Genomic DNA, 14,006 nt, shown 5'->3' on the forward strand with positions numbered 1-14,006 from the left:
TCTTTTTGCAATGCAGTGGAACACGTTTTTCTACACAATACATGTCTCTGTTATAGATTTGGGGTGCTGTGGGCCACTTTTATAACCCTCCTTCATTAGCTCCTTCTATTGCACACAATTTGAGTCCACTTCATCACTTTGTGGCAGGTGGGGGGAGAGCTGTGAATTCCATTTTACCAATTTGCACTTACACAGAACTCAGTTCAGCAAACCTCCATATTCCCCCTTTTCACTGGCTTTCCCCTGTTTGTTAATATTTGTATTTGCCAATTTCAAAATAGCCTGCATGTATTGCTGAGCTACACAAAGAAAAGGTTATTTTGACTTCACTGTTTTATATTCATTTTATCACACATTACCAAAGAGAGACACATTTATATCTAATAGATGTATATTAGTTTATCATGTAGTTACTTTAAAGAGCTTTGGAATGAAAGATTCTTATCCATATTGAATGAAAGCCTCTCTTTCATTTCAGGAACCTAAGCCAGATTTTTCAACTAAAAGCCAGCAGCACCTGTCCTAATTTGGATTACAAGTTTCTTTTTACCCTCCTTCCTATTGGGAGTCTTTCCCAGGTCACTGAGCCTCTTTGTCCAAGTAATTTGTAACATGTGCTTCAATTCTCTAATTCTTAAAGAGTTCACTAGATCTTAAAGATGCAGACTGGTCATGAGCAAATTTCAACTTGAAGAATTTCTAAGTAGTTAAATGTGACAATTTTATAATTATCTGTATTTTTTCAGTTTGCCCACCAGAAATCCATATTATATTTACCGGCTTGTGGTTCTGCTTCATTATGCAACAATCATCCAACGAATGATGTAATCCTTTGGCACATAGTTTCTCCAACGCTTCTGAGGGTCAAAGGAAGAGAAAGGAATTTATTCTGTTCCATGCTATTTCTGTTCTTACTCAAAGGGGCATCTCTAGAGGCTGTATTTAATACCTAGTTTGCTTTGCAACTAGGTTCTGCTTTGCAATTGACTCTGTTAGACAACTTCTCATCTCTGTCAATTCATTTATAATTGGCCTGTAACAATACGTATGAGTCCATTCTTGTACTGCTATAAAGAAATGCCTGGGTAACAGACTGGGTAATTTATGAAGAAAAGAGGTTTAATTGGCTCACAGTTCCACAGGCTGTACAGGAAGCATGGTGGCATCTGCTCCTGGGGAGGCCTCAGAGAGCTTTTACTCATGGGAAGACAGAGTGGGAGCAGGTGTCTTACATGGCAGGAGGAGAACTAAGAGAGAGTGGGGAGGTGTCACACACTTTTAAACAACCAGATCTCATGAGAACTCACTATTGCAACAACAGTACCAAGGGGAATGGTGTTACACCATAAGAAATCTCCTCCATGATCCAATCACCTCCCACCAGGCCCCACTTCCAACATCGGGGGTTACAATTTGACATGAGATTTGGGCAGGGATGCAGATTCAAACCATATCACAATACTTGAGCACTTTTCTTTCAGGTATTATAGTTTCGACTTGAGGATGCTTTTTTTTTTTTTTTTTTTTTCTTTTTTTTTTTCCTGAAGCGGAGTTTCACTCTTGCTGCCCAGGCTGGAGTGCCATGGCACAATCCTGGTTCACTGCAACCTCCGCCTCCCGAGTTCAAGCGATTCTCCTGCCTCAGCCTTCCGAGTAGCTGGGATTACAGGCATGCACCACCATGCTCAGCTGATTTTGTATTTTTAGTAGACACGGGGATTCTCCATGTTGGTCAGCCTAGTCTCGAACTCCCGACCTCAGGTGATCCGCCCACCTCGGCCTCCCAAAGTGCTGGGATTGGCATACTTATTTTCTTAAAGAGAAGTTTCTATTTAAATTAGACAAAATGAAAGGCTATGGTTCCATTCTGTATTGTCACACCTGCTACACTGAGCTTCCCCTTGGCATAGCCAGAAAAATATCAACCGCCACCACCACCAACAACATAATAGCTAACCTTTATTAATAGCGAACATTTATTAAACATTTTTTGTGCCAAGCAGTTTTTGAAATATTTTACATGCCTCAGCTCATGTAAGCCTTACCACAAACCCGGGTGCTTCTAAGAGTAAATATTATGATTATCGCCATTTTACAGATGATGGAACTGAGTCCTAAAGAGGATGAATAACTTGCTCAAGGCCATGTAACTAAAACATGACAGAGATGGGATTCCAATCCAGTTAGTGTGGCTTCAAAATGCACACTTTTAACCAACACATCTCCTACGCCTAAACAGAAGCATCACGAGCCTTCAAAACATCAAATTCAGACAACGAGAGCATCCACCAGGCAATGGCCAGCAAATGTTTGCCTCTGTGGCTTGTAACCCTTAAACACAAGATGTGTTTTGCAGTTCTTCACACTAGTCATTTAGAGATCAAAAACTGGACATGAAAACTAATTTCTGCACTGTGCATAAAGGCAAAGAGACTAGTGCCATTGTACTGCCCTTACGGGCTTAAAAATGATAAATTTAGCTATTAAAAGTTCATTAATAATTTCTATGTGACACAAGAAAACAGGAAAACAGCCTTTCCAGGATGCCATGATTGTGTCCCAAGCCACTGAGATAATGTAATGGCAGTGAAACACTAAAAGATAAAATTCTATTGTGGAGGAAGTGGGTGGGAGTTGCTTGCTTCATATTTCCCTTGTCCTTCAGATATCAAAATTGTTCAGCCACCATTCTTTCCTGGGAGGCTAGCACACACCCAAAGAAAACCGATAAGCTTTCCCTTCGCTGGTAAAACCCCGTGCTTGACTTGTGAGCCACTTCATCTAGTTCCTGAGCCCATGGTAGGCAGTAGCAGCACTCTTTCCCACTAACCCTAGAAATAACCTCAGAATCCTTCTCAACACAGTGACCTCAGAATAGACCAGCAAGACATCTGACACCTATTTGCCATCTCTGATGAACTATTTTATTTCCCTGTGTGCTGCATATATGGAATTTCAGATTCAGAACTCTGGTCCAAGCTCACTTGGGCCACATGTCCAAAACAAATTTATACTAGAAAAAAGGAGAAAAGGACAGGGCATGGGGGCTCACACCTGTAATCCCAGCACTTTGGGAGGCCGAGACTGGCGGATCATGAGGTCAGGAGATCAAGACCATCCTGGCCAACACGGTGAAATCCAGTCTCTACTACAAATACAAAACAGGTGTTATGGCGGGTGCCTACAGTCCCAGTTACTCAGGAGGCTGAGGCAGGAGAATCGCTTGAACCTGGGAGCAGAGGCTGCCGTGAGCTGAGATCACGCCACTGCACTCCAGCCTGGGTGACAGAGTGAGACTTTGTCTCAAAAAAAATAAATTAATTAAAAAAGAAAGAAAAAATGAGAAAAGCCACTGAAACTTCTGGTTTTCTCTCCCAATATCTGAAGTCACCTATCCATAGACAATAAAAGGGAATCTGCTATTAGCTGCTTTCAATGTATCCTGTTGCTACATCAGAATCCCATGAAGTGTCTTCAAAACGCAGATTCCTGAGCTACACCCTTACCCTGACTGAGAATTTCTAGAAATAAGACTTGAAAATATATTTTTAAAAGCCCTACTTGACTCTGACATCCTACTTGTGAACTAACACTTTTATAAAAAGAATTCTACACCAAATTCAATTGAAGTAATCTTTACCCATGTTCAGCCACAGAAAGCTGTGAAATTTTGAACAAGGTTCTTAATTTCCATGGATTGCAGATTCCTCCTTTATAGGGTAAGAGGTTGGTTTAGTTCAAACTGGAGGATTTGCTCCCAAGAAATCAAGTGAGTTCCTCGGTCAGAAAAACTGACCTCTGCCCCAGATGCTCACACCTTGGGAGTATTTTATTATGCTCAGAAATGTCTGCTATGACCTGAAGTTCAAAATGCATTTGTGATTTTTTTTCCCTCTCACTTCGTCTCCATGGTAGCTGATATTGATGCTCTAAACACTTCAGGATTTTGTTTTTTGCTAATTGCAATTTCAATGCCTTTTATTTCTGCAGTTCTGACCTGCAATTAAAGTTGGTTTGTTTTCCTCTGACTTTTTCAATTCAATTTGCTCTCTGCTCTGATTTAGTTCCATCAGGTGGGTGTGCATGTTTATTGAGAACATTAATAGCCTGATTACCAAATAGCTCATTTTACTTTTTGCTTGGACACCTACCTCTTGTTCTGTCCATCTCAGTTGATTCTGAGGCAGGTTTTGTTTTTGTTTGTTTGTTTGGTTTGAGGGTCTCACTCTGTCACCCAGGCAGGAGTGCAGTGGTGCAATCTCGGCTCACTGCAACCTCTGCCTCCCAGATTCAATCGATTCTCCTGCCTCCTAAGTATCTGGGAGTACAGGCACACACCACCACAACTGGCAAACTTTTGCATTTTTAGTAGAGACAGGGTTTCACCATGTTGGCCAGGCCGATCTCGAACTCCTGACCTCAGGTGATCTGCCTGCCTCGGCATCCCAAAGGGCTGGGATTACAGACGTGAGCCACCACACCCAGCCCTCAGGCAGGTTCTAAACGTCTACATTAGACATAGATTCTTGTTCTTAAAAGTGTGGTCCTCAGACCAGCAGCATCTGCATCACTGGAGAGCAAGTTAGAGCTGCAGCCGAGTCCTGTACCCCACCCTGGACTCTGTGTTGGACTCTTCATTTTAATAAGACCCCAGGTAACGTGAATGAAATAGAAGAGCTAAGCTGTAACCACCATGGTTTATTAACCACCTGCATCAGAATTATCTGCAGCCTGGCTTAAAATGCATGTTCCGGGGCTTTGGTCCCAGCTACATGAATCAGGGGACTGTGGACTTGATCCTGTCACCTGCAGCATTAACAGCTCAGGTGATTCCTTAGTGGAATTGAGTGATAATCATGGCTCCAGTAAAATCTTTATCTGGGCCTGATTTGGGGACTTCCTGACAGAGGACACCTGTTTGGGGATATTTGGGACATCTCCCTTAAATTCCTCTAATGGAGAGAATATGGTTCCCTGGAAAATCCTGAGAGCAGGGCATTCAGGTAAAATGCCCTGCTTTCACTCCAGGTGTTTGGTCAAAGATAATTCGGGGCTCCCAGTTTCCAACAGTCAGGAAAAATGTCATCTACTTTGGCACATGCTGACTTACCTTAATCAATCGCAGTGGTTTTCAAACTTGAACACACACCAGAATCAAGAGGGCTTGTTATGATGCAGACTCCTGGACTCCACTGTCCCGGAGTCTCTGATTCAGAATCTGCATTTCTAACAAGCTCCTGGTGTGATTCTGCTGATGGTTCAGGGGCCACACTTGGAGAAGTAAAGCTCCATGATACTGAGTAGCATCTTTCTGTGAAAGGGAAATGGAGGGTTTGGCCATTTCTTTTTTTTTTTTTCTTTTTTTTTTTTTTTGAGATGGAGTCTCCCTCTGTCATCCAGGCTGGAGTGCAGTGGCACAGTCTCGGCTCACTGCAAACTCCGCCTCCCGGGTTCACGCCATTCTCCTGCCTCAGCCTCCCAAGTAGCTGGGACTACAGGCACCCGCCACTGCGCCCGGCTAATTTTTTTTTGTATTTTTAGTAGAGACGGGGTTTCACCATGTTAGCCAGGATGGTCTCGATCTCCTGACCTCGTGATCCGCCTGCCTCGGCCTCCCAAAGTGCTGGGATTACAGGCGTGAGCCACCACACCCGGCCGGTTTGGCCATTTCTTTAGTGCACTCTGGAACATATCGTCCCAGCACAACTGTACTTCTTATCAGCAGCAGCCACAGAGCAGGCTGACCTGGTAGAACCCCTGTGCAAGTTGTCATTGGAGGAAGAAGACTTGAACCCAGGGATGCCCGGGGCTGGCCCTACCAAATCAGCCACTTCTCTGCCTGCTCCCAAAGGTCTCATAGACACAGTTTCTAATGACTTGTCCTTCAGCAACGACCTCCAATGCTTTTCAGGATCAATTCTCTGATTAGCAGTTTTTCTTCTCTCCCTAATACTGCTGAGGAATGTGGCAGTGTATTCTGATGGCCGCATAAGCCATTTAGTAAGCTCCCATACAGACCAAGAGAGGCCTGGTGAGAAGGGGCAAGGTTGCTGTGGAGGACGTTGCAAATCCTTTGAATCTCTCCTTAGCCTCTCCCTGCAGTTCCAAGAAAGCAGTGACTTTGGGGTTTCATATTCAAATGCCAGAGAACTCACTTTCCTCCCAAAGCACACACTTGGTTTTTTAAAAAGAAAAAAATGAGTACAAAATAGTGACTTTTCCTGTGGACCATTTCAATATGATTTGAACCGTCAATACCACCCCCCTAACCCCAGTAAAAAAAAAAAAAAAAACAGCCCATGATCCAGGCTTAAACATTCATGGAAAAGGGAATGAAAATAAGAATAAGAATCACATTTTATGATCAATTTGAATTTTCATCAAGAAGGCTTTTCATCACTGTTACTTATTCTTAGTACAGTCACAGTCCTGCTAAAATGTATATCATTGCAGCATGTAGAGATAACTATTGGAAATCAAGTTCGACAGACTGTAGATCAAATTCAAAGTCCATAAAACACAAAGGAACTGGATAACTTTGTAATGATATTTAACATTCCACGAAAGGAGAAAAAAAATTATTGCTTTTTGAAAGGTCAAGGGAAGCAGTAGCATTGAAAGAATATGAATGTTCCCCTATATCAGCTGTGTTTACAAGTTACTGGGCGTAGGATTTGTCTAGTCTAGCTGGCGGACGCTGCCTTGTAACAGTGGAATCATCTTACATTTGCCCTGCTCTTTTAATGTTTCAAAGGCGTTTGCATCCATTACTTCATTTCATCTTCTCAGCATCCTCTGTCCCTTTCCAAGAATGGTTATTATTCTCCTCATTTTATAGACCCAGAGTGGTTCAGACCCTGTCGCTCAGCTCAGCAAACCCTGCAGTGCCAGCCTTTTTCCATTATACCAGGTCCCTACTGGCAACATATTCAGAATGATACCACCTTTGCTTTTCTATTATGTATATATGAGTTGCACACACCTTTCCCCAAGGTGCCTGCTACTTTTATCTTTCCTCCGGGACCCCCTCCCCAAGTGGACACACTGTTTGCCTGTCTGCCCTTTTCTACATTTTGAGATTCTCTCCCTCTCTTTTTCTCTCTCCGTTGTCTCTCTTTCCCTATTCAGCTCCCTCCCTGCCATCCTTCCTTATCTATCCTCTTTCATCTCCTCATAAACACTCCTTTGCAAAAGTGGTTTACAAATTTCACTTGATAATTTACATGGAAATATGAAAGGGTTCTTTCTCCAAGTGTCTTGCAATTGACTTGGAATCAGCGAGTTAAACAAAAGGGACTGAGCCTCTAACTCTGGGAATTTCAAGGCTCCAGTTACAGCAGATGACCTGCTGTCCCCTCCACCTGTGTCTATGCAGGTCTGCCTTGGGAACCACCTCACACATCAATGCCTTCACTGTCCATCTGTGTATGTTATTCAAATTCACATAAGTTAAGATAAAGATCCAGGATGATAAAAACCAATCCTGATGGGTGGGATTAGAGAATTACTTCTTTCTGTGGTTAATAACACAAAGCAATCCTGTTCAGGTTCTTTGGATAAGCCTCCCTACTTTCCTTCTTCTGTTCTTGTTCTCCCTTAGCCCAAAGCAGCAAGCCAAGATGGCGGAGTACTGCCGACTGATCTTTGGGGATGCCCTTCTCATGGAGCCCCTGGAAAAATATCCAGTAAGCAGTTCTGATGTTTGTCCTTGAAGGAATGTGTGCATTATTGATGAATGAGGTTGAGGGAAAACTTACTTCCTTTTCATATTTATGTTTCTTGGTAAGATTAATGCAGTTGGTGATGAAATCTTTGACAAGGAGGATACCAGCAATGGGCCCCACTAAGGGTAGAGGAATGCCTCTGCACCCTTCCTCTTCCCACACTCTTCTCTCTCGCTGGCTGCCTGATGAAACTCAATCAAGAGTGCAGATTTCCCAACAATTACAATCAGCCCATAGAGACAGTCCAAGAGGACAGGCCTCTGCTCACTCCCAGGGAACCTCGTCACACCCCTTTGAGATGAATGGATTGGCAAAACAGGACACTGCAGGTGGCACAGTGTCTTCTTGGCCTGTCCCTGCTAGCTGTTCTCTATTTCCTTGGATGCACCTTTTGGTGTGGCACAACTCAGGTCGCCCATTGCCATGACGATATCTCTGCTTTGGGAAGGAAAGCAGCAGAAATATCCTAAAGTAGCATTTTCCTTCCTGCACCCTTTTGCCCAATCTCCATGCATTTGTAAGTGAGTTTATACCAGTCCCTCCACTCATTGCAAGCCACGAATAGAGGACTAACTTAGGCATTCTATAGATTTTCTTAAAGTAACCTATCTTGTGGCTTGCACACATGCTCTCTGATACAATATCTAATGACCCCCTCATGGGAAATTGATTTTCCCGTTAGATGTACAAACTTGAAACAGTCAAAATAAGGCTTGCAAATATGGTAGCTTGAATCTTAGGGCTGGGAGGAAATCTGAAGCCACCTCATCCACTTCTGTTGATGCCAGGGACATGTGCAGCTAAACTACCTAGTACCAGGATGGGGATTTTGCCGATTTTAAGGGGCATCTGAAAAAATGATTTCATGGGCTCACCTGGAAGCTTCTGCCCGTCTTTACCAACTCCTCCTGGCAGATGCCTGGCTTCCCTCCTTCAAAAATTCAGGCCAGGGCCTTCTTATCTGTCCTAAATCAAGATGATTGGGTTTCTATGGTCCATTGGAAAATTCATAAATGTTCAGATTTAGTACATCAAATCTACCAGTACATTTCTATGGTCTTCTTCATGTAGAATATGTTGCAAAAAAAAGTATAGTAATGAAAATATATCTTTGATATAAAAAAAAATTAGCTCCCATGTAAGATACACTAAGAGTTTAATGAGCAGTGTTGAAGGTAGGGAAGAAGTCTAGACATTTGGTATCCACAGCTGATCTGGGGGTCTGGGGAGGGGATCTGAAAGAGGGAGCAGTATTTTTAAAGAATATGCCTTTCATTTCTGTTAGCTGGAATCTGGAGTTCCTCTTCCAAGCCCTATGGATTTAATGTATAAAATTTTGGTGAAAAATAAGAAGAAATCACACAAGTCATCAGAAGGAAGCGGCAAAAAGAAGCTCTCAGAACAAGCCTCCAACACCTACAGTGACTCCTCCAGCATGTTCGAGCCCTCATCCCCAGGAGCCGGTGAGGGGCTGGTGGGCTCTCCCCGTCATGTTGTGTGTTGGTTTAAGAATTGCTGCTCTGGGCTGTGCGCGGTGGCTCATGCCTGTAATACTACTACTTTTGGAGGCTGAGGCAGGTGGATTATGAGGTCAGGAGTCCGAGACCATCCTGGCCAACATGGTGAAACCCCGTCTCTTTGGTGGCCAACATGGTGAAATCCTGTCTCTTGCAAAAATACAAAAATTATCTGGGCGTAGTGGCACGTACCTGTAGTCCCAGCTACTCGGGAGGCTGAGGCAGGAGAATCACTTGAACCTAGGAGGCAGATGTTGCAGTAAGACAAGATCCAGCCACTGCACTCCAGCCTGGTGACAGAGTGAGACTCCGTCTCAAAAAAAAAAAGAATTTGCTGCTCTGAAATTAGCTTAGAAGGACTTTGAACATTCCTATTTCTGCACAGTTTTGAACTACTGGTTTTCTCTTGCTGCTACAAACTTAGCGGCTTAAACCAGCACAAATGTATTATCCTCTAGTCCTGTAAGTCAGGAAGCCCCCTGGGTTTCACTGGGCTACACTCCGGGTGTCAGCCGGGCTGTGTTCCTTCCTGGAGGCGCTAAGGGAGAAGCTGTTTCCTTGCTTTTTCCAGCTTCTAGAGGCCACCCACATTCGTTGGCTTGGGGCTCCTTCCAGCTTCAAAGCCAGCAAGGCTGCATTTCACTAACCTTTCTCCTGTGGTCACATCTCCCTCTGACCACAGGCAGGAAATGTCCTCTGCTGGCAAGAACTCAAGTCATTACATTGGATCCATCCAGATAATCCAGGATAATTGCTCCCATGTCAAGGTCTTTAACTCCATCTCACCTGCAATGTCCCTTTTATCATGCAAGCTAACATATTCATGGAGCAGAGACATCTCTGGGAGGTCATTATTCTGGCTACCATGTAAGCCAAATAGTCTTCAGAGTGACCATATGACTTTAAGCTTCATAATGGGAAATATTAACTATAGAACTGAGCACTGGATGCATTGTCATTGATGATATGCTGAAGGGTTCTGGGCATTTCAATTTTTTCATGTTTTAAAGAACTTTTTAAAATCTGTGACATGACAAAATTACTTAAATTATCTTTTGAAGCTCCTAGAGGATGCCTAATATCATTTCTTTTCCTTTTAAGTTAAGGGTGAAATAGATTTCTGTGGTTGATGAGAAAAGAATTCAGTGGCACTCATTTCCTTGGGATTATTTGTCATTTAGTCTGATTTATCTTCCAAGTTCAGTCAGAAGCTTGGCAATCTGAAAATCGCATTATAGACATCTCCTGATTGCAGGGTGATTAAGTGGAAGAAACTTTTAAGCTTGACTCTAGGAAGTTTTTCAGTTATAAGTTAAACATAGGAACAATCAATTGGAAAACTACTTAGCAGTGTCTACAAAAGCTGAATATATGCACTCCCTGTACCTCGGGAGTTCCATTCCTAGGTATATGCTTGCTAAAGATGTGTATTTAGGTTTACCAAGAGACACGTACAAGAATTGCTTAAAGCAGAGGTATTCAGAATAGCCAAATACTGGACACCAAATACTCGTCAACAGATAAATGAATTATGGTATATTCACACAAAGAAAGAATATGCAGCCATGAGAATAATCTATAACTAAATGAAAACTATGGGTGAATCACTATAAATAAACATAATGTTGAGCAAAGGAAGTCAGGTACACAAAAACTACATACTGTATGATTTAATCTATATAACACACAAAAACAGGCAAAACTAATTTATGCTATTTATTAGAAGTCAGGATAATGGGTTCCCTTGGGAGAAAAGCAACCAGAAGGGAGCCCAAGAGCCTTCTAGAGATTGGTTATATTTTGTTTCTTGATCTGGATATCATTTACTCAGACACGTTTATTTGGTGAAAATTCTTTGCACTGTGGACTTACGACGTGTACTTTTCTGTACGCCTGTTATACATCAGTTATAAGATTTAAAAATAATTAAAATATAAACTCTAGGACAATCAGGGTTGAAAAAAAGTAGCCTGAGACCCTGATTTATCTTTTCTTCTATTTTTCTGTCTCAATTGCCTGTTTTTTTATTGTTTCGATTAAAATCTTTATCAACAGATGTTATATAATTCTTTGAAAGGGTTTTGTCCTGTAGCTTTTGAATGTGTACTTTCATCATTATTGTGCATGTCTTTCAACATTTTTTCAAAAATAATTTCTGTACTCAGTAAAAATGTTCTCTTTGAAGTTTGGAAGTGAGTATCATTAACAGGCCTTTCATTCACACCTATTTCCTAACACAACTCTATCCCTTGAATGATAGCAAGCAAACCTTGTCTTCCTTTGCATGTGGGTGCTTGTGTTTTTTACCATCTGCCTTTCCCACTACCAGTTCTCTTCCTCTTATTAACAGGATGCATAACACAAATGACGATTTTTACAGGCAGTGAACATTATTGCTTAATATAGAGAAAGGGCAACAATCTGTTAGTTATTCAGTAGATTTCCTAAGCTAGCCCTGTTGTCTATTATGCAATCAGTGGAAACTTTTGGACATTTTAATATGTAGGTACCTGAATAAAGAGCACCGCTAATTTACCATTTGGTTCGTAGATGTTCACAGTACTGGGAACTCAAGTAACTTGAAAAACGTGACAGGTATTGTATTTCAAAGCTAGTTTACTTATCATGGCCCCTGTTGGCCAGATGCCTCTTGCAGGATTCAGCCCTTTGCTGGTAGACTTGTCCTAAGGAACTAGGGTAACATAAGATATTTTTTATAGTTCAACAAGATTCCCCCAATATCCCTCCAAAGATTTACAAGAGAAAAATCAGGTTTCTGCTTTTTACAGTAAAGAAAGACAAATTCTTTCTTTCCCACAGACACTAAAGAATGACCTGATTGGCTATTTGAAATGACTGCGAATTGTTGGGTCCCATGAAGTATTTTATAGAAAGCTCTGCCAAACAATTTTTTAATTACTTAATTAAAAGAATCCCCTCTCTGATTTTTTTTTTTTTTAAAAAAAGGTAATAAGAACTTGGGACAAAAATTTCATTATAAAAATGCTTAAGTGGCAATACCCTAAAATAATGTGTCTCTAATATTGTAGTAAGATACGTTTTCTATCCAAAATATAATCGATTCACCTTATTAACTAACACAATATCAGCATTATAAAGTGGTTGTATGTGGCTTTCCTTAATAAACAATCCAATACATAAAAACCCTTGCTGGTCCCAGAAATCTTTTTTCCCCTGGAGATTTTTAAGCAATACTTTTTTCACTGCTGTCATTCAGTAATTGAACTGTGTCAGCCAAATGAAAACTTTTATAAGCTTCTCAGAGGACAGTGCAGTGGTACTGTCTCCATTTATATAAATTGAGTAGGGCAGCTAACTTTCAGAAGGCTGGCAGTGGGCAGGGGTGCAAGTTACTTCATTGTTGAACTGTTATTGCCATCTATTGGACTCATCGTGCTATTGCATTGTGTGAACCCTGAAAGATAGTAGTTAAATCAATTTAGAACTTTCGAACAATTTAGAACAACCTCGCTGACTTTTTACTTGAAAATCTTTTTTATATAATGGATATTACTGGGTCTGACTGAAGCCCATAGCTATGGAGGAATGTAATGCTTCATACTGATATGAATATTTAACCTAGCAGAAATGTCCATTAATTCTTCAGGGGAAAAACAATTCATTTAAATGACTGCATATTGGCTAAATATGAAGCTGAATTATTTCTGATGGAGTTAGATTTCCAATCATGCTGATATTTAAGGACTCACCCATGTTATCCTGCCCTCTTAAAAATAATATTAGCATTTTCTACAATATGCGCTTCGTTGTGATACTACATCCGTCAAATAAGCTTGCAGACAAATCATAGGATAAAGTTGGCCCTTCACGATTTTTGTGTAGTGACTTTGCTGCCAAAGCCCCAGAGTTCCTGCCCCAGCTCCTAACTTCTTTGATTCTGCAAGGTCCTCTCTGGCCTTGGGAAAAATGTCAACACAAGATCACTGAGCTATGTGCTGGCTACGCATTGCATGGAAGAGTCACGGCTTGGGAAAGGAGGGAAAGATGAAGGAGGGATAGTTTATCTGTTTTCGGGGTCATAGAGACCCTGAGAGAGTGTTTGTATATCAAAATAGAATACATGTACCATAGAAAGCAAACTGTATTAAATGCCAGCAAACTGTTTTCAATGCCACGTGTTTAAAAACATATAGAGAAAAAATATTGACACGCATTTTTTAATAGAATTTTGAAATTTTAAGTGCTATTTATTAACAAATCCAGTTTAGGAAAAAAATCTATATTCAAAATGTCAGTATAATTTTCTATAACGAATAAAATTTAAATCCCTGAAAAAAATAATTTTAAAACAAACAGAAAGCCCAACTTCCAAGGAAATCTGTAATTGATTTTAGGTAAAATATGTGTTACAAATGCTGTAAAGCTAAATGTTGAAATGGTGACATCATGATCTGTTATTAAAATTTGACAGGAGAAGCTGATACGGAAAGTGACGACGACGACGATGATGATGACTGTAAAAAATCTTCAATGGATGAGGTGGGTACTTAGGGCTTCTGGTCCCTAAGGCATTCCACCACCCTGTACTCTCCTGGGTCTGTCTCATGGTCACTTTCTGCCATCTAGTGGCAAAAAGTAGATTTGTGCCTTCCAATTGCCAGCTTCAATTTTTGAGGCAATTAAATGGCTCATGAAATGTTCCAAAGTCCAGAGAAGATATGGCGTTTAGAAAAATGATCAGAACTGTGACATTCATTGCATTGTTTTAATTTTGGAACACTAG

At 41.2% G+C, this 14,006-nt stretch overlaps 1 protein-coding gene across 5 annotated transcripts in view; it reads left to right on the plus strand.

Annotated features, from left to right (window-relative positions):
* PLCB1 (phospholipase C beta 1) overlaps positions 1-14,006 on the plus strand; it is a 751,601-nt gene that overhangs the window by 575,503 nt on the left and 162,092 nt on the right. For all 5 annotated transcript variants that reach the window (XM_034947108.2, XM_003821362.4, XM_034947109.2 and 2 more), the window contains exons 13-15: positions 7,601-7,685; positions 9,010-9,187; positions 13,695-13,762. In XM_034947108.2, the coding sequence (XP_034802999.1) occupies positions 7,601-7,685; positions 9,010-9,187; positions 13,695-13,762 (331 nt within the window). The remainder of the gene's footprint in view (positions 1-7,600; positions 7,686-9,009; positions 9,188-13,694; positions 13,763-14,006) is intronic.

The sequence above is a fragment of the Pan paniscus genome, chromosome 21 (genome assembly GCF_029289425.2).
Source record: "Pan paniscus chromosome 21, NHGRI_mPanPan1-v2.0_pri, whole genome shotgun sequence".
In the NCBI taxonomy this organism is placed as follows: Eukaryota; Metazoa; Chordata; class Mammalia; order Primates; family Hominidae; genus Pan; species Pan paniscus.